The sequence below is a fragment of the Larus michahellis genome, chromosome 6 (genome assembly GCF_964199755.1).
Source record: "Larus michahellis chromosome 6, bLarMic1.1, whole genome shotgun sequence".
Taxonomy (NCBI): Eukaryota; Metazoa; Chordata; class Aves; order Charadriiformes; family Laridae; genus Larus; species Larus michahellis.
The window spans coordinates 27,682,695-27,708,986 of NC_133901.1; the positions used below are offsets into that span (position 1 = coordinate 27,682,695).

Genomic DNA, 26,292 nt, shown 5'->3' on the forward strand with positions numbered 1-26,292 from the left:
TATGTCCCTTTCCCTCCAACAAGCCTGGAAACAAATGGTACAGGAATGAGGTCAGAAAGGAATCATCCGCCTACCATACCGCTGAATTCATTTACCTACCTCAGAGCCCATTCAAGGAAAGGGGTGGGATGGGGAACAAGGGATGATATAAAGCAGAATGAAGCTCTGGGGTCGCTCGCTACATTACAAGATTTGACAGGCCTTTGCCAGCCTTCAGCTTCTTTGTGTCTTTCACATAATAGAGAATCACAAACTGAGCAGCCTGTGATCCGGGGGTTGCACTATTAGACGGAGCAAACCCTTTGCAAATGCTAATAGTATTGTAGCATCCTGTCAGGCAGCAACACAAAAAAGGATGTTGATTTTCACATGAACCAGAACAGACTCATTGTAAGGAAGGTTGCAATGAATGTTCCTTCTCAAAACATCAAAAGCCATAGGCAATTGGCTTGTGGAGATGATGCAAAATACTGCTTCAGATATTCTTAAATATAGGGGGCATACTGTTACCTTAACACTTATTTCATGAGGCTAGCAAAGAGAGAACAGTTGCTTGAAACAGAAGTGAAAATGATCTTTGGTTATGATTTCTGTAGTGAAATAATTCTAGATTTAAAGAGGCTTTCATCGTGCAGTCTGCTGTATTCCAGCAGTCTGGAAGAGATGCTCCTTTATGAAAAATGAATGTGCAGATTCAGCCAAGGGTAGAGTTAATGTCATTTCCAAATGGTAAGGCTGATAGTAATAGAGCACGAACAGAACGGGCTTGTCCTCTGCAGTTCTAAGAATGTGGCAGCTGTCAGTCTTGTCCAGTGATGCCCAGCTCTTTTCCTGAAAAGAAGTCTCTAAAATGTTAAAGAGGATACAACACTGAATCTTTTTCTGTTATAAAACTTATTATAAAATACCCTTTTAAACTAAAACTTCACATCTTCCCCTATATTAAGAATGGTATAATCCAAGGTGTTAATATGCACCACTCTCATTAAACTTCAAGAAGTTCACTGTTGTCCTTTGGGTGAAAAACTTGGGAAAAAAAAAAAGCTGATCTTGCTTGTCACTGCCAAGGATAGGTCCGAAATCCATTTTAAGTCAGAATGTGAAATCACTACACAGGTTAGGATGCACTGCTCTGGAAACCCTCTTAGACCCTACAAGGCTTCCAACAGCAGCAAATAAACAGCCTTCTATCAGTGTTCTGCAATGGAAACATACAACCATTTGTAGCTATGCACAGTAAACAGCTTTTCAGCAGAAACAGATAGAAATACCTCTGGAATTGGCTGCAGAACAGCACCTAGAGCCAATTCCAGAATCAGCCTCACAGCCAATGGCAGGCTCCTTTCCAGATTCATCTCCAGAACCATGCCTAGAACTCCCTCCAGAGTGAATTCGAGAAACACTACAAACAGCTGCTAGACTCAACTCAGCCTTCTTGCCACAACCACTTCTAGAATCACTTCTGGAAACATTTCCCCACTGACTGACAGCATCAATACAAGAAACTTATTGAGAGTCAATTTCAGAAAAGTTTCTGAACAGTTTCTGAGGTTGGCTCTGGAGTTGTTTCACCAGCCATCCTAGAAGCACTTTCAGAACTATTTACTGAGTCACTTCTACAGTCAAAACTAAAACCATGCCTGTGATTTTTAGCATTTCTTACAGAACAACAGTTTGGGTAATTTCACATTCTGATGTGCTACAGCACTGAGGTGATGGCAGATACAAGCTTGCTTGAAATCTTCGTGTCAAGATGGAAGTAGTTTGTTTGGGGTTTTTTTTTTTCCCCTTTAAGCCAATTACACAAGACAGCAGTAACTGGAAATACAGTAGTTCAGACTGGCGTGGTAGTTTGTAATCAGAATTGTAGTCAACCCTCTACTTTGTCTCCAGACTTTGGAAATGGGCAGGTTTCTGCTTCTCAGTCAATGGAGTTCTCTAGTCAAACGCTTCCTGAGGAAGTGAAAGGGAAATACAAGAAGCTCATTTATTAGCTGCTGTTTTTTCAAATAGCCATACATGGTAAATTCTTGTGAGGTACCCCAATATCTCAGTAATCTTCACCACTGTACATCCCATCCGTGTGAGGAAGCATGACTGGAACATTTCCTAAAGCACCTCAAGACCTAGAAACACATTCCAAATAGTCAAAGAAAACTCACATTGCAACTCTGCAAAAACACAGAGGTATTATCACAGACCGAGTTCATATGGCAACACCTTCACTGACATCAAAAGATCCCACAGATATCTCTAGGACCAAATCCCACCAAGAACAAACAGCTCTAACTGACTCAAGGGGCTCCAGGTCAGACTTGGAGCTCCCATATTTCAACATTTCTCAACTGAGGTGATCAATCTCTTGCATCTTTTTTAATCCTATTGTTAAGAGTTACTTTGTTACATTTGAGACATACAAAAATGAAATTCTCTAAACGTGAGCTTTGTAAATACATGATAATTCAGCTTAGGTTCAAATATACTCAGTCAAAAAAATTGACTAATATATTCTTGATGGTGAAATAGAGCATACTTGCACGTTTGTAATAACTAGGAACTTTATTTGACATTTTCACCTTCTAACTTAACTACACTTGCTTTTGACACTTTTACACATTTACAAGTTTTTAACCTCTGTCATGACCTGATAACTTAGGATGAGGTTACTAGGTACCACTCAGAAGGAATAATTCTCGACATGTGAAAAAGCACCATTTGTACCTTTTTCATGAAGAAGCGACAGAAAAACCCTTGGACGTTAGTATCTAAACCTTGGCTCATAAATGTCTAATTTCATGAAAAACAGAAATACCGTACCATATCTACATGACAGTAAAGAACATGCTTTAGAAATGCAATATCCATTTATGAAATAATTATATTTGCATTTGCTGATCCCCTCTCTAATCTCAAAAAGCCCCAGAAATTAGTCTTCGCTTCTCACAATAAATTGCTTTATGCAGAATCTGAAGGGAGTATATGTAACAGAAAAATATCCTGAACTTGTGCAAAACAGTTTGGAATAACATACTTTTCAGCATCACATGGGTTTTAGAGACAGTTCAAATAATTGTGTTTACTAGCTAAAAATCGTAATAGTCAGCACATCCTTCTTATGCTGTTTAACATAACTACAGCTATCTAGTAAGACAATCCTTACAAGGTGCAATTTTGAAGCACTTAAGCCCATTTTTACTTTTGTTAACTGATGCTAACTTACTAGTGAGATAAGCACTACTTGCCATAACTCTTCTTTCTTCTAAACTTAACATAAAATCCCATAAAAAACCAGCATGAAATTACCTGTTGCTTATTTGTCAAGACCATTTTTGGTTAGTTTAATCATGAAATCAAGTTAATGTGAAGTTATAATCCTTCACCGAGTCTAACATGCCCATGTCTGCAATTTAAGCTTTACGGAGCAAATACACAGCACCTTCAATACCACAGTTTTACAGTGAATATTATTTTTCCAATTGATTTTGTAAAATTTTTCTTCATCTAAAAGAAAAAGAAAGAAAAAAGAAAAAGACGTATTCCTGAATTGATGGGTTGCTAAGCTGACTGCTCTATAATTCTCAAACCCATTGTCTCAGTAAGTTTGTTTGTTTTAAATGCACCTGAAACTAACACTCCATAACCAGTCTTCATTTATACTCTGAATATTAGTTGATTATCTAAATCTCCAGAGAGATAAGCTTTCAACGTAATGGTTTTTCATAAAATATCTTTGTCTAAATGTATTAAATAAATGGTAAGGTAATTATTAATTTATATAGTAGAAGATAACACTTCACACAGTTACCAGTAACTCGGTGCTGACACAGCACTTTGAATCAGACATGTTAATATCATTAACAGTATACTTTTTCATAATTTAATAAATGAGAAGGCCAAAGTGACTTCTGAATTCGGTGCAATAGCACTGTGCTCAAAGCCCACATTTTATTATTCCTTCAGTTACATTTTTATTCAATAAATACCTAGTTTTCATGGAATACATCATGCTAAGTCTTAGATGAGCAGCACAGAGAAGTTGAAACTAAAACTATAGGAACATCACACTAAGAGAGATGAACACTTGGCCACTGGATGCGATATTTTGCAACATTTACATTACACAGAAGTTTCAAACAGTGATCTGTAGGTAAATGCAAAAGTTGTGGGGTTTTTTGTTTTTGTTTGGTTTTTTTTTTTTTTTTTTTTTTTTTACAAAGAAGGATTTAACACAAGTACAGACTTATTTCAATTGCTATACAACTTAAGGACTCTGCCTTCAGAATTGTGCAAACGTACATTTCTGAAGTTATCTTCAGAGAATGATGATGACACAAGTCATTTTTTCATTCTTCCATTCTCAAACACTCATTTTCAGGAAGTAATTTTAAACAGAAAATCCCAAAACATTCAGTTTGATCACCTTGAAATATTTAATCTTTCAACACCATTTTATGAATAGCTCTACGTTAACTTTTTGTCCACTTGACTAAATAATTTATGTCTGAACATTTGGGGAACATCTTACCAAACTGTGTATTGTTTCCTCTGAGAGCAAACAGAAGCAGTATCTGTTGTAAAATGTCCAGATTCCTCTCTTTTATTTGCCACACATCAAAATCAATAGCCTTTTCAAAAGGGAAAAATAAACCTAGGTCAATTTTTCAACATACGTAATCAGACAACTGCAAAACAAACTGGTTCTTCTTCCACAGAATTATTTAGAAGATCATTTGTGGCAAAGTGTGGGCAGAAAAATATGGTGGTGATTAATCACCAGGCACCTACGATACAGAGCCTAAATCATGCTTAAATTTGTCAGAAGAGACATTTCTATGGCAAAACTGAAAGGCAGTAAAAGAAAGACTACTTACTATTTTTACTATACTGAATGGTAGAAATCAAGTGGGACCTTGTGCATAACGTTCTTATAAAAGCAATTTTGGTCTTAAAAGAAGATATTAGAAAAATTAGATTAATTTTTTTTTCCTTTTTTAGTTGAGGTTGGACAAGTTGGAATTGTACAGAGTATCTTTCTACATTTCACATGTACTTGATCAAGTGACTTTGTACCTGTGGTGAAGGGAGGAGCTTCAGGAGCTCTGAAGGAAATCAGAGTCTGTGCAATCTCAGAAATGAAATGTAATCGGCTGATTCAAGAGTAACAACATATATTAGGAAGGAATGGGTAAAAGGAGCAGCTGTTGACATTATTTCCTGAGCCAAACCTTTTAAGGTGTCAGTGAATAGCAGTCTGTACTTTCACTTGAAAGCACTACAAGAATTCCTCAGATGACGTCTCTCAAGAGTTTAGGAGTTTAACAAAATCCACAACTTCCTCTCAAGATCTCAATATCGTGCTCTTAAATCTGTACCAGAGTGATCAGAGAATGCTTCAACACAGAGCATAACAAATACAAATGGCATTACTTAGAAGGGCATTTTAATGTACATACAAATACTAAAACTTTATGTCAAACTCCGAGGATCATTTGCAGGCAAGAAAATGACAACAGATAAAATCATTTTATGAATCTCATCCAGCTCTACCATACAAGACAGATGCCAAAAATAAAAGCTTTTTTTCCTTTCAGGAAAAAAACCAAACTTAAATGTACAACTTCAGCAAACTCCCAAGCTATCTCACTGACACACAAGTCAGATTCTTCTGTCATGTGCATGTAGCTTCAAAAATTAAAAGAGCAGGTGGATTTTAACTGAACTTCTCAATCCCATGAGACATTATTTTCTTTCCCCTTCATCGTCTAAGGATGCTCCCCAAAAGATAGGAAAGAGAATGGGACACAAAAGCCATTTCCATTCAGTCTTCTTTGTGCAAGGTATCCTGGAAAAGGCTGCATTCTTGTGTAAAGTTGCTGCTGAAACAGAAAGGACATTGTTTCAAGATGTGTGCAGATATATGACAGCACTTAGGCTTATTTTTTTAAGAATTAATACAGAAGAAGAAAGTTAGAAATTACCCACATGCAAATATTGTTGCTAACAATACACAGTGCCTTTAAGGAAAAAAATGAATCAAAATGCTTTTATAAACAACAAAAGTGTTCCCTTAATTTCGATTCCAGCTACTTATGCCTTCTTTCTCTTAACACAGAGATTTATAACAAACTATTAAAAATAATGAACTGAGAGTAATCAAATAGCCCACAGTGTTTCACAACATCTGAATAACTAGTCAGTAATTATAGTTCTACTAAGTTTCATATCTGCTTGTAGCAAAAAAACCGAGAGTATAGGTCGGCTTAGAAGCAAAAAGCAGCAGCAGCCGCCAGGCACTGGAATAAAATAAAAAGGAATTTTCACAAAGTCTGTATGAAAACACGTGCAGCTAAAAGCGATGGATAATCATTTTATATTAGACAATAAGAAAATTGTAGCAACCTTTTTATGATTTAAACATGATTACCTGCTTGAACAATCTACTTTTCTTGATGGAGGGCTTCTATGAAGGCTTCAAGTTTTTCCTGGATTTCCCGAACTTTTTCTGGAAGAATTAAAGATCACCGTTCAAATATCTACTACTAAATTGAGGACATGCCCAGAAAGAAAAAAAAAAAAAACCAACAAAAACCAACAAAACAACCCAAACCTGCAAACATGAACAAAAACTAATGCTGCCATCGATATTACCCTATGCATTTAGTTTCTTAAAATTAAGATTTAGAACATTTTTCTACATCAGAAGAACTTCCACAAACATACTAATTTAATAATTCAAAAATTTACCAAAGCAATCCTATAGTAGAAATGTTGTATTTCAAAAAACTGAAGTTTCCATTAGATCATGCACAGCAGAACTACTGTACACCTGTTACATATGGGGAGTTGTTATCTTCTAAATAATGCCCACAAATCCCTTTCTCTTTTAACCAAATATTTTTATTCTCCACAGCAAGTGTCACAAACACCACTAATCATTCTAAAGAGAGTTGAAAGCTCGTGCCCTTTCAAGCAGGGAGAATTTCAGGGAACGAAACATCACTATTCAAGACACCTATTCAGAAGGGCAAGCACAAGGTTAAGAATGTTTAAAATTTGCACTTTATTCCCTTGCATTTCAGTAATAATCAGATGGATGTGGGCAGAATCTTATTTTATATAAATACTAAAGATGGGAGTTTATTTCTCTACAACAACATGACTTGAACACAACTACAAATAGTTACTAAGAATGAAAAGGCAACATTGGGAAAAACAGAGGGGTTTAGGCACTTTTCCACTCTTTTCTCAATTCCATACAACACTTGTCATCATATAACCTATTTGATTTATTAAATCGCTTATGAAGCAAGATTTAGAACATAGCTGGAATCCAAAGCCTGCGAGATTTCCTGCTTCTCTCTCACCACATCCTCATTTGAGGCTCCTTCTGTGTGTGATTACGGACATGAAAAACACACTTCAGAAATACGAAGGAACAAGGGGAGAGCAGCAGGAGAGACAAAAATCAGTTAGATGAGCATAAACACACACAATTTTATTTTCATGCTAAAAATACTACTGGATTAAAGCCATTGTACCTTTGTATGAAATACAAGGTTTGAGCTTTTTTTTTTAATATTAATGTTTTCTTCTCTGTAGCAATACCACATGTTATAAACTGGCTTTGCTGAGCTGAAATAATAGCAAAACATAAAGAAAAATAAACCAGTCAGCCTTAAATGGGATACATAAGCAATAAGCATAAGCGGGGAAAAAAAAAAAAGACCTCCAAGAAGAATGCTCTAAGGCAGCTAAGGGAACTCAAAGTTTCATCCAGCAACAAAGTGACAAGCCCACAGTCAGTTATGAAATCCATTTTAGAGTAATTATAATAATAATAACTCCGCAAAACCCTGTAGTCCTGTAACAGAAGTAAAGAATTTTAGTCAGCATTTGATATAAAATATGGAAAGTAGCCTGCATGAGGATGACGAAATCTCAAACTCCTATCTTTATCATGCAATTCTTAGGTGCCGAAGGTCAGGCCACTTAGACTTTCAACACTTCAGTGTCCTCTTCCCCAGTGGTGCTTATCTACAACCACCCATGGACACTGAGGCTGACTCACACTCTGGGTCCTAAAGAAAACGCCAAAGAACTTCCTTGATTTTCAGCTAATTTTTTTTTTTTTTTTAAAGTACTTTGATATTAAATTAAGATTACAGTGAGTGTGAGGGAAAAAAGGCTGTATCTTGGAAGTTTTTTTACCAGGGAAAAAAATTAAATTAATGAAAAAAGAAATCCTTGATTCAGTTCAGCAGAGAGAATCTTTGAAAGCTGCCAATGAAAAAGAAAAAAAAAAAAAAGCAGTCCCATGATCACTTCTCCTTACTAAGCACATTCAAAGTGTTTTCATTACTATCTTTTTTCTAAAAGAGTATGTATTGTTTGCATGTCAGTATATAAACCTCTTGTGTAATGAAAACATTAATTCTATGGCATTTATTTAGGCAACTACTTAGCTCAGCTTTCAATACTGATGCTCTGTGTATGTTTACAAAATTAACCTTTGAAATAATGTCCTATTATCTTGGACAGAGCTGACATATTTTTGGAAATTATTAATCCTGGACCTGACTCTCCAAAATGAGCAGCAGTTGCCAGTGATAACTGGAGATTAGATCTCATGACCCAGAAGATGTCTTCCCATTGTGCTTTCAATAGCTTTATTTTTGATGTGAAATTTTTTTTTTTAATTGCTACATGCTTTCCCCAAGTATGTTCTTTATATTGATCAAGCCATTAGACTCAGTGAAAGCAGGCAGATTTAGCAGTATTAAATGCAAATATTTTCCCTTCTCAACCTCTTGCTAATGAAATATTCCAGTCCTGAAAATTAATAGCATCAGCAAAAATCTATAACTATTATTTCACTCTTAAAAAAAGGTTTGTGCCAACAAAATCTACTTTAATTTTCTGATTAGGGCATATTAAAATAACAGGATAGCAAATATGTATTCCATCAGAATATACTGAATCAGCTGTGTTTGCTCAGAGAACAGACATACTAAAATTGCCTCCATATTATGAGCACTTTATTAGTTTTTATACTTGGACTGAATTGAAATGATTGCTTAACTGTAATAATTATGAGGTCTTGAGGTAATTTAATACTTTGAAAAAACATGCTGGCTATTCTTAAAAAAGAACAGTTACAATGACTGCCAAATAGCTGCAATTATTCATGCTATGCCCTGTATTCTTAGCAGTAGTAAAGCCTTTTGCAGCAGCAGACCCCAGCCAACCTGTACCATTTTCCCCACAAGTCCCTTCCGTAGCACAGGGCCGCAGTCAGCTAAATTGGTTTACTTTTTAAATAGGCTAATGGCAGAGTTATGCATTTACACAACACTAATCTTAATAAACCAGTAAATATAAATGCTCGGGCAGAAGTCTTCTAATGAGTGCAAGTGCAGGGTCTGCGGTTCTGGGATAACCGCCCATAGTTTCATCAGCACCGTGTGACACTGCATTTGGAACAACAATTAATTGTTATGATTACCCATCTTCATTTGGGGAAGTTCTCTCCCCTGTGAAATGCCCAAGCTGCGTACCCACATTTGCAGGGTTTTGATTGACACCTGGATCAAAATATTAGTGACCTACGCTTGTAAATTACAGTATATTTTCTTTTGAGGAACTTTTATCAACATGCCAAACCCAGAACGTAACTTGCATTTCAGATAAGAATACTTAGTATATAAGTAAATTAAGGGATGGACAAAGGTAACCTGTTGCTCTTTCTAGGTTTTGTGATACCGTGTTTTTTCCATGTACAAGCAAGCCACAGACTAAAAGCATTCAGTTTACTAGCAAATTATTTTTGTAACAGGTTGAACTACCCCAGCACTGTTACAGTATCACAGTATCTCCAGTATCACAGAAGGCTGTTAAAAGTACTACATTCTTATTATACAGTACTGCAGAAGTTTAAATATATATTATTGCTGGATTCTAGAAAGAAAACGTAGTCTTTGGTAGTTTTAATGCAGACCTGAAGTTACAAATACATAATTCTTCCCGCACCTGTTAAACTGTGATCAAAAATCAAATGAAATCAATGAAGAATAACTGTAACTGAACCCTCGTTTCCATCTTTAGAACAGTAAAATTCACAGGCCTAGGGGCAATGAATGGCTATTCTACTTCCCATTTACCCCGTGTTTACCTAAAAGATAAGCAAGTTCATACATCAACTCATTATGCCTCTTGATCTGGTAATGAATATTCCCATAATCCTCCCTCCATATCCCATAAAACTTCCCTGACAGAATGAGGAAATTCTTTATTCGGATGTCTCAAGATCCTCATTCATGCTCAGTCTCTCCTTTTCTGCATATGAAATGATACCGCTACCCTCTCATCATCTTTTCATTAATCCTGTGATCCTAAATCTAAAAGGCTCAAAACCAGACTAATTGATCTGTAATTAGGATTTGGATACACCGTGAACACAGGCACAGATAAAGTTTGCTTTTCCTAATATCATAAGCTGGTCAGAAGGGAAACCCCTGAAATACTGAGTCTTATAAGGGGAGCTTGCTTACTGAGTGCTCCCTTCGACAGTCAAGCTTACCTACTAATTAACAATACAGAAGCTGGGGAATCACTCCTAAAACGAAACAGCTAAAGTAAGTTATCAAATTAATCTCCTGAAGTAAGGCCAAATATCCTCAAAATAACATTAAAAGCAAATTACAAAAGGAAAGTACATTGCTGATGTATTTCAACCATGCTCTAAGTAGCAAGAAAAAGTTTTTCTAGATATTTTCCAACTGTATTAATTGGTTTAATAAAAGATGTGGCCTCTGCCCAAAAAACCTGTCTTGCTTATGCTTCTGAAGATAACTTAATTTTGAGACATTCAAATCATACATACTGACCTGTAAAAAAACCAATGGTTTTAGCACAGAATTTTAAAGGTGTTCGTGTCTGTCTGTGCCACAATAGGGAGAAAATTGCATGAGCATTTAGGCAAATCAAAAAGCTTTCCCTTCCGCTGTTTACAACTTTGTCCATATGACATCAATTTTCAGTTGCAGCATCAAGAAAAATTGTAAAAATCTTTCTGGACACAGAACCGTCTTTATTTTATACTTTGATGAAACTTACAGCATGAAACAACGATGATAAAAATATGTTAATACCTCATTATAAGTCCTCCTGTTCTACATTAAAGTGATTTCTACCTCCAACTGATGTTTATATGACTTTGATATTTGAAAGCTCATGGTTGTTACTCCTTTTGCTCTGGATTGCGTTCAGACTTTAGTCCCCTCTTTTTTTTTTTAATCTTCCTTCCTTTCTTAATCCCTTCCTTGCCTATAAACATTCTCACTGCTTGCTGTGCTACTTCTATGTTATGGTTAATTAACCACAGAGGCAGAAATGTTGAATTTACTGCTCTGAATGCATCATCTTTCCTATAGTAAAAAGGAAAGCCCAGTCCGTAGTCAGATTTCATCAGAATGCCCAGAAGCACACCATTAAAAATTAGAAGTGTCGATCCACGGTTTCCTATTGAGAGTTGAACTTTATCTTAGGGCTACCTAAGACACAAACCCTGTAGCTGTATACAACCCCCTATGAACAGTCAGGTGGAGAAGCATGTATGTGTGTGTGAAAATAAAATCACCTCTTCAAAGTTCAGCCTTTTGTACCGTATTCCTGAATTTTCTAAGGGCCATGCAAAAACTTGATTTCTCATTGAAATAGTATGAGGCAGCACGCTCACGGCCACTCCAAATAATGCCCCAGAAAGCAGACTTTGCACCCACAGTTACAAGACCTGCATCAACATGCTTTCTCATGTCGCGCACAGCCACAGCCTAACAGCTACTATAATTTACTGATCATTGCAGGGTCATGTCCCGCTGAATTTTAGAAAATCCTTTGAAACTACCCATCGCATATTTTGCCAGTTTCCTCTTGTTCACATAGCATATTTTCCTCGAGATGAGGCCAAGAGAAAAGCTAAAGTTTTAAGATAAAAAAAAAAAAAGGCAAAACCACCCAGGCTGCCCTTAAAGAGACAGAACATCAATTATCAGCTGCAAAGACAGATTTATAAGTAGAGGGCCCCCTCTGTTCCTTTAAGGCTGCAAAACAGATGGGAAGTGAATGGACAGTGAAAGGGTCAAGAAAACACAGGGGAGGTGCTGCTTGTCTGCTGTATGGATGTTCCCAGCATAAGAAAGAGGTCAAGACTGTAACTGCATGGCTGGGTGCTGGAAAGGCCTTTTCTTTAAGCTGTTACAAAGACAAACGCTGTTCCTCATCCTGCTGTCAAACTGCTATAAATATTGGTTTGTCAAGAGAGTTTCAGCAGCTAAAAGTTTTTTTAAAAAGGGCTGAGCAGGAGGATGAATCATGTGAATGATTCTTAAACAATTAGCTCATTAGTGTAATAAAAGCACTGCAGAACCCTGAAAAGTTTAAATGGAATTTATAATAGTTCATGTAGTAAATCCATGAATCATTAAAAATAGAGAGCCTTTAAAATGCAAGCTTGCAGAAAATAGCGAGCATACTCTTTACTTACTAGTAGTTAGACTGAATGAAGATGCTAACTGATGCTACATCGTAGTAGCTTTTCTTTATTGTTACAAAATATTTCTTACGTCTTGCAATTTATAATGAGACTTGAATTTGCAGCCAGTTTAATTGAGTTCTTTCTACAAATTCTGACTTCAAAGTACGCTCACTGGAATGGGATACTTATGATACAAAAATGTTGTAAATAAATTTATAAATCGGGCTTCCCCTCTCAGACATATAAAGCTAGACATCCACCGTTATATTCACCAGACTTACTGACAACTTTCTACTTGCCTTAAATCCCTTTGCCATCTTCAGAGAAAAGGTATTTTAATCTGAGCAACATCTAGAAATCCTGTACTTCAGTTGTCAGTTCCAGAAAGACAGTGAGAAGGACAGGGACGTGCCCGAACTACCCAAGTGCATCAGGTGAGGTGCACTTTCATTATGAAATAGATGAAGATAATGTTTCAGTGTCCTTTCAGAAAAATATATTTTAAACCCTAGAACAAGACAAGGTGCTAAATATGTTATTTTAATATAGCTATTAAAATCTCCAAGGGTCAGTCAACATATCAAGTTCATCAACAACTGCCTGCTGGCGATCCGGTTAAAAATCTCCTTTTGCATGGCATTAATAGGAGAAAACATCAAGGACCCTGTTTCCTACAAAGACATATATAAAGGGTACATTTTTTCTTTTCCCTGTTGTAGGTGAATCTTCCTCTAAAAAAGGGAAAGTAAAAATCATCTCCAGATTGTATACTTAGCCTGCTGTAGAAACATAATAAAATCTTAGTGTCAAAAAGTCATTTTAGACAGAAAAAAAAAAATAATCACAGCTGACATCATTGAAGTAACTTTTGTTGCAAGTATCAATATCATATTAATTATTTATCTCTGCATATCATATCTTGCAAAGCTATCAGCTGCCTGTACAAAACAGTATCACCTTTATTTCAGACTAAAGATAATCAGCAGTAGAAGAGAGCTTGTCTGAAAACACTTCAGCTATTCTTACAAGGTATTGAGCATTGGAACATTATTTTAGCATTACTAATAATGCTTTTTAGTGGCAGAAACAGGAATTGTGCGTTGCACTGATGAAACTGTAAATTACTAATCAATCAATGTCTTGACCTATAGCTGCCCCAGATTCACAAGCGAGACCTCTGCAGCTTAATGAAATGGCTTCGGCAACACATTTTCCCCTCCTCAGCCAAACAGAACAGAAGCTGTCTGTATTTCTTGGAGGGGTCCCTGGGGCTCCTCAGGCTGGCAAGCACCAAATCTTTCTTTCTCCGACACAGCATACGAGAACTGACGTATGGGGCTGAAGCAAAATTGACAATTATGTAGCCTATGATGACTTTATACAAGATACTTTTCTATGGGCTGTAACACATCAGTCCTGCTTGTTTACAGAAAAGTAAATATTGCCAAATCATGATACAAACTCATGTAAATTTCTATACTACCATTAAGGCTAGTTTAAAGTACAAATGATTATTAATCTGTATTAAGCTGCAAGTTTATGAGAGTTACGATGTCTGCAATAGCAAGGTAGGACTTGGTCACCTTTCAGCCCTCTGTCCCTACCTTAGATTTTTAATTAAAACTGTTCTATTTAGTAACTCAATCTTTCAACAGAACTTCGCTGTGCTGCTTACTGGACAGTTAGAAGGAGTTTAGTAGCAGAATGACAAGGCAACCTTGTAAAATGGACTCACATCCTGAATCAAACTTATGGACACAGAAAGATTTAATTTCTAAATCAAAACAGTTAAACTAGAATGAATCAGAACATCATGATGCTCATTATTTTTGGCAGAAATAGTGAAAAGTACAAAGGCAAACCAGAAATATTACTCAATGATTCATCCAGTGATGTAAAAAAACCCCAACTTTTTCTTAGGCAGAAAAGACATGTACAGCTATAAAGGCAAATTACTCATGTAAAGGCTACTGTAACCTTAAGGCTATAAAATTGTGAAGAGGCTTTAACATAAGAAATAACTGATACGTGTTGTTTCTCCACCCAAAATGAAGCATACTCATTAGTTAGCTAGATAATAAAATAACATATAATAAAATAATTTACTATCAGGACTATTTATGGGAAAGTCTCTCTAAAATACGATGTCAGAAAATGAAATGGTGATGAGACTATTATTATGATCTAAAAATTTACAAGCTTCATTTTTGATAGTCAGAAACTTAAGTCATCATGCCCTGAAGAAAAACAGGTTATTCTATTATTTTTTCTTAGTTTGTTATCATTCCTAGCTGAAATATTTCCTTCCGTTTTTAGATAGACTTCCAAATTGGAAGAAAAGTGGAATCCATTACAACATTAGTAATGTGCAACATACACGACACTGACTTCTCCAGCTTTCGGAAACACAAGTGTTACACTCCACAATTCCATACCAGTTCAAAACAAATACATACACTGGTTAGTTTAAAAGTGTGCATTTATACAAATAGTAATCTCTCCATGAGAAGTATTTATTTAAATTTTGATTAATAGGTACCCTCATAAGCAACCAGTACTAAAAAGAAAATAGCATCCAATTAGATGTTTTCATCCTTGCAACATTAAGGAAATTTTGGGAAAAAATTAAATTTATCAGACAACACCAGAATGACCCTCAAGCACAAGAGACATGGGTCTAGGGTAAGATTAACAGGCATTAAATATGTCATTACTCATGTAGCAGTTTATCATTATTTTTCCATGTCAACTTTAAGTGATAGGCTTCGCTTAGTCAGTGACAAATGTGCTGAACTCTGTAAGTTTTAGAACCTGGACATCAGTGCCTAACTCTTCATCAATAACTTCAAGCAATCACAGCAGACAGACTTTGGTCATCTGGGATTCTTAACTTAAGTAAACCATCACTCCGTCACAGGAGGTTTACAAGTGATGTATGTTCTCCCGTGAGGATTACTTCCTTCTCTGAGAAGATGCAGCTTTTTATAAAGCACTTTCTGCCATGACACAAAGCAGGAACTACCTTATCTGCACTTTGACACAGACTGTCCTACACATTCTTTTGGTTTTAATTCATTAGTTTTGTGCAGATGGCCCAAAACTCAAGAGAGGAGAAAAAAAAACACCACAAAACCCCTTAAACATTCAACCAGCGTCTTTCACATCAAAGTACGCTTGCTTGGGTAATTTCATAACTTATCCACACGGAATTAAAAACATGATAATCATGTAAAAACAGTTAAATTGCATTCTATCAGAGTACCAGAAAATTAGCAAATCTACTAAAAATAATGGGATGCACTGTTGTTGACTTGCTCGTGTTCAAAGGTGGGGGAAATTGAACACACAACCGCACTGACTGATTCCAAACATGTTGCCCCCTGACACCAAGCACCACGGAGCACCAGGACATCTACAGAGCTCGAAGGGAGCACAGGAGTCATACTGCCACCAGCACAATGGTGACACCAGCACAAGCCTGAACTCGTTAAGGTACATATGGCCCACACGAGCACTTTATTTGACTGATTGAGATTTGGGCAGAAATGAAGGCGCTCTAAATGACAACCAGCCTCTGATAAGATGCAGGCTATATTAATGTCCTGGGGGAAGCTGCTGGCAGGGGACAGTGAAGAGAGCAGCTACCCTGCACAGGCTTATCAGAAGTTGGAGATCTGTTAGGTGATTCCGCAAGGGAAATGACCCCAAAACATCTCCCTGTGTAGCCTTCTGCTAACTCAGGATTAGACTGTAACTGAGCACTCTTCACAGCTATGATCAGCTGAAAGGAACAAAGCAAGACCGCCACCACTTCTGTGAAATGTCTCACAACTATGAAGTAACCACATTTTTACTTACATAGCTTCTAAAACTCCAATATTTAGGTATCGTGAAAGAAACGAGAGCACAAAATAACTGTAATTCTGCAGATTCTAATAAAATTACTCCTCCATTTGGATTTCCTAGGATGCTTTCCTCTTTCCCATGTCTGTCTTTGAGCAGCAGGGGTGACATCTGGGTTCTAAATTCAAATATCTTCAGAATTACACCTTTTTGTCCTATGTCTTGTAAACACCAAAACCCATGTTAGTTCTGAACAAGCACCTTAAGGATCGATTTAAGGACTACTAACCACTGCCTTTTGAGTTGTTTTGTCTGCCTCTGGTTTCTAGGGGAAAATTACCAAAGATCTGCTTATTTGAGAAAAGATCTTTCCCCCTGCAGCTGAGCTTTGCCCCCTATGAAACACTGTTGTGACCTTTTAAAAAAGTTGAAGCTCATAACAGAAGAGAAAATGGAAGCAAAGGCTTTAGAAAGCCAAGTCAAAGCATGGTTTTAAGGAGCACATGTAATCAACAATGTCATGTAGGACAGAGGTCAAATCAAAGTAGAGTTGACAGTCACCTCAAGGGACAGAAATTTAATTAGGCTACAGTAATGAACACAATATAGGATTAGTTTCACACATTTTCATTCTAACAGCAATGAAAGAAAAAAATTAACCACAGAGCAAGTAATTATCTGCAAAGTACTGCTCACAGACTTTATCCCCAACTTTGCATAAACGCATAGCAAAAAAGGAGACTCGCTTGGATTTAAATCGGTTTGTTACATACAACAGACACGACAGAGCCCACTCAGCTTAGCCAAATACATCACGGGAATTCCAGATCCTGAGTCAGCAACTTGCATATGGAAGTACCCACCTTAGCTAACATTAGCTCCATTAAACCAGCAAATTTATTATGTGCATATATGATATTAAATCATTAATGCTCAAAGTTTGCAAAAGTTTTACATTCAACACTAATGGATTCAACACAAGAGAAAGTAATTTAAGAATTTAATGCAGTGACTTTAAAGCAATGACTTTAGATATAAAACTTGAAAGTATTTTACTATAACAACGGTTTATTTAGTTTTTTTATGTTTTAGTCTTTACAAGAAAATAATTAAGTTCTGCAAACTGTTATATTTCATACCTTACAAATGTATGACAGAATTTAAACAAATGGCCCTAAGCTATCTTTTCTTCATGTGAGGGCTCACTCCTCAAAAGTTTCAAAGAGCTTTTGCGCAGAATGAAGTCTCAGCTAGCCCACGACACCTGTACAGGTGTCAGTATTACTGACAAACTAACTTGGAGGCTCACGCCTTCACATTCATACCTAGCAATTTCAGGATCAAGTTTCCACAGGCATTCCTGCAAGTCCCTTCCCACCTCCTGTCAATGACTCTCCCTGTATAAATGCACATGGTTTTACTTATAATTTGGTGAAGTTCTCGGCTTTCTTTTCCTTTAGCTTGTGAGGAAACACAATAATGGATGAATAGCATGCTGACCTATGCATTCCATACATGGATGCTTTCCATGTACTATCCTTACATGTGTTTACCCTGTGCACTTAAATGCCTTTGCAACATTCATAGTTTAGCTGTTTAAAAGGAATAAAGGAGGAGAAATAAGTGAAGACAGAGAATGTGTATTTCTTTGGGGTCTGTGAAATTTCATCTCTAGTGAAGTTAATGGCAAAGCTCCTGCTGACTGCCTGAAGCCAGGATTCCCCTTAAATATTCAATGTGCGCGTGTGCCACCTAGCATGTTTTAAATGCTACTGCAATATGAATATATATAGTTTAGAATTAGGATAAAACACTGGAAGATCCCATTTTCTTTCTGAAATTATTAAAGCATTCAGTTCGGAGCAGTTTTTTAGTATCATAGCTTACTAAACTAATACTTTCCATGCGGTCGCTAGTGAGAAATGTGAGAAAAAATGACCATCCCTTACGATCTTCATAAATTATGTCATAGAAACACACAAAAAAAACCCAGAGTGGATAACAAGAGGAACAAGTCTAGACAAAGTGCATCTTCCTCCCAGAGGAAAAAAACCTAACATCCAAGAAACCAATGCCTACTGCCTAAGCCATGCTCATGCATCAAAACCAAAGAAAAAGTAACCGCTGATGGGAGGCTCAGCGCCACCTCTGCTGCATGCGCATCCTCCCCACTCCTATAAAGGGCATTCATTGCCATCTTGTGTTGGAAAGTTGTACGGCAACTTCATTACTGTACAAAGTTCACACTATTGAGGAAGTTTTCTTTGGCCCTTCATATAAAAAGAGCAAGTCCAGCAGGGTGGAATTCTGGAAACAATTAGGTACTTCTGGGAAGCCTTTCAGTGGGAGCCCAACATTAAAAAAATAATTGTTGTGTTAAAAAGCATCCTACAGAAAGTTAAGATTTATCCACATGCTATCAATTTTGCAGAAAACTATAGAGTATTTCTGCTGAAATTACTACTCTGTCAGTTGTGCTAAAAATAAAACAGCAGAAGAGATATTATTTATCTTTAAATCAAATTCTTTCACCTATGTGTTCCTTCCGCACCTCCCCCCCCCCCGAAAAAAAAAAAAGTATTACCCAATACTGAAAAACATAATTAAAAAGATAGAATCCTAAGGAAGGTGTGACTTCAAAGAATTGTCTTTTATAAGTAATCAACCCACTTTAGCGTTGCCATCAAAAAGTTCTTGAAATTCAGCAAATGCCAGTAGTGTTACTGTTTTAACAAATTTTGCAGACACCCTCCCCATTTTAAAATACATTTAAAATGTAATAATTTTCAGTAAGTTCAGAGGCAGCCTGAATGAATGTTCAATGTCAGTCACTTCTGAAAAGTTAAACACGAATACAGGAGAAAACAGTATGAACTAGTAAATACTATAAAAGATTACTGATGGAATTAAAGGATATATATACAAACTGATCCATCTTTTAAGGTATTGTAGAAATGAAAGGTAATTAATATTTTAAAAGAGAGAAAGTGGAAAAGCTTTGTGTACAGCTGCACACACTTGTGCATAACGCAGCCACAGGCATTTGAAGGGACTGACTTGCCACCATTAGATACTGAATTTTCCCTGCAGCCACAAGCAGTGCCTTAAAGCCTGCAAGACAAACAGGACAGTCCTGACAAGAGGCATTTTTATGAGTGGAAATTCTCCTTTAAAATCACTAATGTTTACCACTGTACTCTTAGCTCCCGCCACCCCTGTTTACTTCTTACAGAACCTAGCACATGGCATATTTAAGATACTGATCGAACTAAGCATATAGTAAAATACTAAGTTGTACTGTAAGAACGTTAGGTTTAAATAAAAATATTTTGTCCTTCATCAATGAGCATAATCAGCATGTGCCAACTGGAAAGTAAATGTAATTGTTCCTGTCGTTGATGAGGCTATCCAAGATAGGGTGAAAGACCTGGGTAAATTCTTCAACTGTCAGACAACTTTGATGAAGAACTTTGACATAAATAATGCATCGGAGTTGTGAGGGAGGTGGTAAACAACTGCATTAAAACAGATTCCTGTCAATTGCTGAATAAGCCTGAAGTACCCAGTTAGACATCTAAGAGACAGACAGCAATTTCCTCTCCTTTCTGCAACCTCGGGAAAACAATAAACATATATCTCAACTGTACCCACAGTTTAACATCATGGCATGGAGAATGACTAGGCTGATGGGCTCTGAAATGCCTGTTACTTCTCATAAAATAATTGGAGTCCTAGCAGATAGTCCAGTGCAGCCATCAGCTCACTGCTCAGTGGCAGGCAAAAAAAGTAATGGACTACAAGGAACTACTGTAAAAAGACCAGATTAAAAACCACAAAGCATCATAATGCAACTGTATAAATCCACAGTGCAGATACATTATGAATATTGTGTGCAGTTCTGCTCTTTCGTTTCAAAAAGGTTTTAGTAGAATTAAAGAAGGTGAAGAGAGTGGCAAGGCTAACTGAAGCTATGAAACAGCGTCCATGCAAGGAGCAACTTTACACAGATGAGAAATTTCCAAGTCAGGAAAAAGAGGAGCAAGCGCGAGTAGCATAAACATCTATGAAGTCATGAGTGGCAAAAAAAATGAATAGAGAAAGATTACTGAATGTTTTTCACAATGTAAGAACTGAGGAGAACCAAATGAAACTGGCAGGTGGTTCAAAAACAAACAAAAGGAAGTACTTTTTCACACAATGTGTAGTTAAACTCTGGAACTAATTGCCACAGGATGTTGCAGATGCCAAAGTTTACATGAGTTCAAAAAGCAATTAGAGAAATTCACAGGAGGAAAAAAACCCCATGAATGGCTATTAATCACAAAGATATTACCTCAGGATTAAGAAATCTTGGAACCACAGATTGTTAGATGCTGAGAGTGCATAGCAGGCAAGTACTACTGCATGCTCAAACTGTTCTTAGGTTGTTCCTTAAGTACCCACACCTGCTCATTGCCAGGGACAGGACACTGGGATACACCGGCCACAGGCCTCTTTCAGTAGAGGTATTCTTATGGATTGACTGCATTTTAGGACATTTTTAAATTCACTTTTTCCAATTCAACTCTTCATCTTCAGCTCTGCTCCTTTTTGTATCTTACAATCCTTTCCTTCTAGATGGTCTCTAGTCCTGGGGTTTCTTTATTTCCATAAACTTAGTAATTCTTCACTGGTACAAGTATCATGGTGATACTTATGATAAGGAGTACATTTACATTACATTTAAACTTTTTTTTTTTTTGAAGAAAAGGTAACCTTCAGTACATTATAAAATATGTCATTTGTTAGAAACTGTTCAAAAGATCTGTTTACACTCTTTAAAATATCTAGAATAAAACGTGCTAATCAGCAAGACTCGGGGCCTGAAGGTCATCAAGGAACATTCATATGTAGGGTTAAAATACCATTCAAGGCTGTAGAACACAGATAACAAAACCTGCTCAAGTAAGTTTTGAGTCTGATATGAGCTCTCATTATAAGGCTGGGTCACCCATGTTAGAAACAGTTTGACATTAACCAGTATCCTGAACAAACAACAAAACACTTCCAGTGCTTCAGCATTAACAGACAGATGTAACAGAAGTGAGACAGTGCCGCTGTATCATCAGCATCAAGAGGAAGCATCCCAACCACAGGTATATAAATAATTTAGATTTGCAAGTACACATTCTAATCGAGAAGTGAATCCCAGCCTCATATTTACAAATTTAGACTGGAAATTAAAAGACCGTTTGTAAACATCAGCAGAATGACGTCCTGGAAGATGTTTTCAGTATGAATAGTGAGCCCCAACAAGTTAACGGATTTAAAGATGGAGCTCAAGATACATGAATGAGCTGGGTTACATAAACACAGCTGCCCGGAACACAGAGAGACTGGACTTCATGATTCAGGAGATCACTTCCATTCCATTCCTAATTAAAATACAAATAATTTATGAATGTGTGTTGTGGGAGTCAGGATTTTTTTTTTTTTCCTCCTTTTCATTACTAAATGCTGTAAGAAGGAAATCACTTGTATAACCATCTGAGAGTTCAATGCTCTATGCTATCAAAGTCTGTTTCAGGAGTATAAAGAGAAACCTGCACCACAGAAAAGGGCTCTATCCACTGAAGGAAAGGCAAAGAAATCCCCTTTTCCTGTCATTTGCCCATAAAAAATTATAACCTCTTAGCAATAAAAGCAGGCAGAAAGTAGAGAGGACATTGCTGATTTGACTACAGAGCTAAGCAGTGGTAGTTTTAAAGTCTTCCCATAGGTACAATAAAACAGAACATGTCATCGTACATAGTTTTGTACCGAATAACAATTATTTCCTTAGAATAATGCATGTGGGATCTGTGACCTCCTGAATCTAAAGAAATACAGTGCAGTGATGGTGTTTTCGCTATTTAGTAATTTATGAAATGCATACTACAAACTTGAAGCATGTATACTAATACAGAGATACCCAGGATTATAAACACACAGACAGGCTGCTCTTAAAAGTCTAGTCTTAGTTTACAAAATAACAATCCCAGCTGTTACTGCTTTGAAATAATGGGAGGTTATTCCTGACACTGGTGAGAAGTAAAATTGACAATGCGAAAATTCCAAGTCAACTTCAGTGCAAAATAAAGACAGATTAACTTAAACACTATGTATTTGCTAGTGCTCTTTTAGTTTGTTTTGAAACACAGAATATTTAAGGATAAATCAAACCCACCAAGTTTCACTCTATACCAGTATTTGCTTAGGAAAAAAAAAAAATAACATCCAGCATCAAAGCAAGAAAGCAAGCAACACTGCTCACTAATAGTAAAAGGAGAAAACTTGCTCATTAGATATCTGTGTCCCACTATGCAGGCTACCACTAGTTTTACCTCAACATATATAGAGAGAAAGGAGAAAGCCTTATTTTGTAAAACACATTCCACCCACTCAAAAAGAACAGCTACATGTAGGTTGATATAGGGTTTCAAAAGCAACACAGGATTCTTGGAGAGAATTATGAACCTATCATAAAAATTATTTACTCAAACCTGTTGTTTCAGAGACCAGTTGGAAAAAAAACCCAGATAATTTGCCCTAGATTCACTAAAACTCTTACTCACAATTCCAACATATCATAGCAACACTTTCTAAAGGACAACAAATATGGTAACTGATTGGGATTTGAATAACAATACTTCCAATAATAAGATAATGCTTTCGATGTCTCCAAATCGGCACTATCAAAAATAAATCCTTAGATTTATGTTCACCTACTCATGTTCACCTTTGAATCAGTCAGACCTGACCATATTTAAGAAAAATTCCATTTGTGATATTAATTAAGTGTTAGCACATCAACAACTATATCACATTAAATGTTGCAAGGACAGTGGTCAGAATTTGCTTCATTTCAAACTCGTTCCAAATGACTATGGAGTAGGTACTTACTGAGATCCTCTGCCAGCTGGACCCTCTTGCCAGTTAGGAGCTTCACCTTTTTTTCATTGTCCTCAGCAAAATCTTCAAGCACTTCTTTTACATTCTTCTCCAAGCGTCTTACTGTAAAAAAACCAAACCAACAAACGAATTAAAAAAAAAAAAAGTGAGTGGTAACACTTTTGCATCTGTAATTTTGGGAACGTCTGTGGGAGACACAGTAAATGTTACCAGACTAACTAATCTGGTTGGAGAGAAGGCAAACTTCTGAGCACATAAGTACCTTGTCTGGGCCATTAAAACAGGAAACTCTTTGACATTTAAAGAACTTTCTCAAAGGATATATGCTCTTGGAATTAAACCATCCAATAATGGTTTTATGGAATTAAACCATCCAATATTATTTATATTATATATAAAAAGAGACTTTTAGGACTTTTTTAGGACAGGATAAAAATGTTTGTAGACTGCTTTGTTGTCTATTAAATTCAGTTTCTTCTCTGAGACCGAGTGTCCAACAGATCTTTTACTGTAAGCATTCTTGCTGCCTCCTTCTCAACAGTTACACTTTTGCTATGAATATCAGCCTCATCAGATGAATCAAGGCCAAGTCAATTAAAGGTGAAAGATGGAATAAGAAATTAATGATGATAGCAAAGTGTGGTATTGAAAGACTGATGACACACAGAGGGATGTTGATGGATATATATGGCTAAGAGGAATCTAAAGCTCTTTAAAGCAGTAGTATGTCCACCTTGACACTCACATCCTTGCCCTTCATACTTAGAGGGAGTAACTCTTAATGGAACTTCCTAATTTCCAGCCCAGCAGTTGTCAATTAGGTAGGTGGTTTGAAGAGGCAGGACCTAGCTTTCTACATTTAGGGGCAATTTCTTCTCCATGGAATGTAACTTGCATTGTGTGACAAGTCAAACCTTTTACTTGCACCTTCTTCAAAAAGCAGGTTGAAAACTGTTTTACAGATCGAAGGTGTTATTAGTAGCTGTACCATGGCACTAGCCGATTGCTACATAAATAATGTTTTACAAGGAAGCTACTGTTATATAAGCTTGTCTAAGTATGCATGGCTTTAAAAAAATCCACTAGAATTATTTTTTATATCAAACATTTTTAAATTAAAATCTACAAGCCAGATTTACCTGAGGAAAAAGAATATAGTCACTGTTTATTGAAATTCCTTCTGCTTGGAAAAAGATACTGACAATTGACACCACGTAAACTGAAAATATTTTCAACTGGAGAGTGTCTTGATTATTTGACATTCTATTTACACTAAATCCTTTAATGTAAATAGAATGTCAAATTCTATTTATTCTGCACCTTCTAATTACCTAACCTGGACACAAAGATCAGACAGCCATGCTAAGCATGAGAGGAACACATAGCTAGAGGAACACTAGAAAATTTCTAAATGATTTTTTTGTTTCAAACACCTCAATTCACTATGAGCCTTACCTTCAGTGTTAGTAAGCTGCTGCCTCAGTGTATTTGCTGTAATTGCCAGCATTCGCTGTATCCGCCAGAAGAGGACAATATCATTACATTCGAGCTGAAAGGAGGGAAGTTACAGTGTCAGACCTCTGATGTCCAGTGAACATCCTACACTTAGAAGAATCTCTTGACACCTTTAATGGCAACTGTAAACTCATGTATACATATCCTGATCTTGCCCCAAAATCCCACAGAATAACTGCTGTAAGTAACAAGGAAACACCAACAATACTTCGCAAGAACCGTGTTAGCCTTGCTTAATACATCGCATCTCCTTCAGATCTACTATTTTCAACAGAAAGAGACAAATCAAGGGATATCACAGAAAAACAATTTGCACACACTGCATGCTGGCTGGTGAGTACAACCTAATGCTGACTGAAACATCACACTTGTTCATAGCAAACACACTGAAAGACAACAGCTGAACTCCACGTTGTAACTCCCTGTCTGACAAATGCTTCTGAAAACAGTGGTGGGCCAAGGGCTATACTTGTTAACAACATAAGAGCCGGCTTCTAAACCTGCAAGGATGGCAGGAGGGAGCACTAACTTCACATTAGGACACCTTAAAAAGACAATAAAAGGACTAGGAGGTTAAGTGTGATGGAGAGGCAGCTCTTCACTCTATGATCTCATTCTCTCTTATGTCTTACAGGCAAAGGTATTTCTCCAGTAGTAAAGATTTCTGGCTCCATGGGGATCATTGTTTCTCATGAAAAACAAAACTCCACAGCAAGTGAGAAGCTCCACCTTTCCAGTAATTTCTTTTTTGATTTAAAATATAATGGCAAGAAAACTGCCATTTAAAAGATCTGTCTGTAAGCTCCATAGTTGTTTTTGTTTTTTCCTGTTGATCACATGTGGTTCCAAGCATTAGCTCTAAACACTTGTTTATCATATTTATCCCATAAAAAATCCTTACTTAATGTTTGCTGAATTTTTCGTATCCGTGAGGTAAATAAGTATCAATGGGAAAGTGGGAGAAATGAATACCAATGAGGTATCAACAGCTGTACAATACTGCTTTTAACAGTATATTTTCAACACACATTGATAAGTAACAGATGTTTAGGTCATGACTGACGTCTAGTGGTCATTTTATATAGTTGCCACCAGGATGGCATTTTATCAGTTACAAGCCTCATGTAAAACTCGTCTCAGATCACCAGCTATTTCAAGGTAAAGGATATAACAGAAAGGTTAGGCTAGTTTAAAGTATTTGTAGAATTTTCTTTTTTTTTCAACTGAGAGGGAAATACTAAGGCAAAACACTAATGTGTATCTGTTCAATTTACCTCTGAGTCCACAAAATGCCTCTGATAATAGTAGAAGCCTCTTCGACATAGATTGCAGTGGTTCAAGGCAGTCTTCAGGAAATATCTTCTATAAATTTGGTGCCACGTGTCTTTAATCTAGGAAAACAGTACTTAAATTTGACTAAATAAATACATACACTATCGTGCATGGTTTAATGATCACATTTAATTTTAAAA

At 36.6% G+C, this 26,292-nt stretch overlaps 1 protein-coding gene across 8 annotated transcripts in view; it reads right to left on the reverse strand.

Annotated features, from left to right (window-relative positions):
• Positions 1-3,899: 3,899 nt before the first annotated feature.
• The window catches only part of OPA1 (OPA1 mitochondrial dynamin like GTPase), a 55,510-nt gene continuing 33,117 nt past the window's right edge, over positions 3,900-26,292 (reverse strand). For 4 of the 8 annotated variants that reach the window (XM_074591224.1, XM_074591222.1, XM_074591217.1 and 1 more), the window contains 5 exons: positions 26,095-26,211; positions 24,761-24,854; positions 23,297-23,407; positions 6,425-6,502; positions 3,900-5,873 (listed from right to left, as the gene is read on the reverse strand). In XM_074591224.1, the coding sequence (XP_074447325.1) occupies positions 6,438-6,502; positions 23,297-23,407; positions 24,761-24,854; positions 26,095-26,211 (387 nt within the window). In that variant the 3' untranslated portion in view covers positions 3,900-5,873; positions 6,425-6,437. Of the gene's footprint in view, positions 5,877-6,424; positions 6,503-23,296; positions 23,408-24,760; positions 24,855-26,094; positions 26,212-26,292 lie in introns of all 8 variants that reach the window. The other 4 variants (XM_074591223.1, XM_074591225.1, XM_074591219.1 and 1 more) reach the window with 1 other exon arrangement.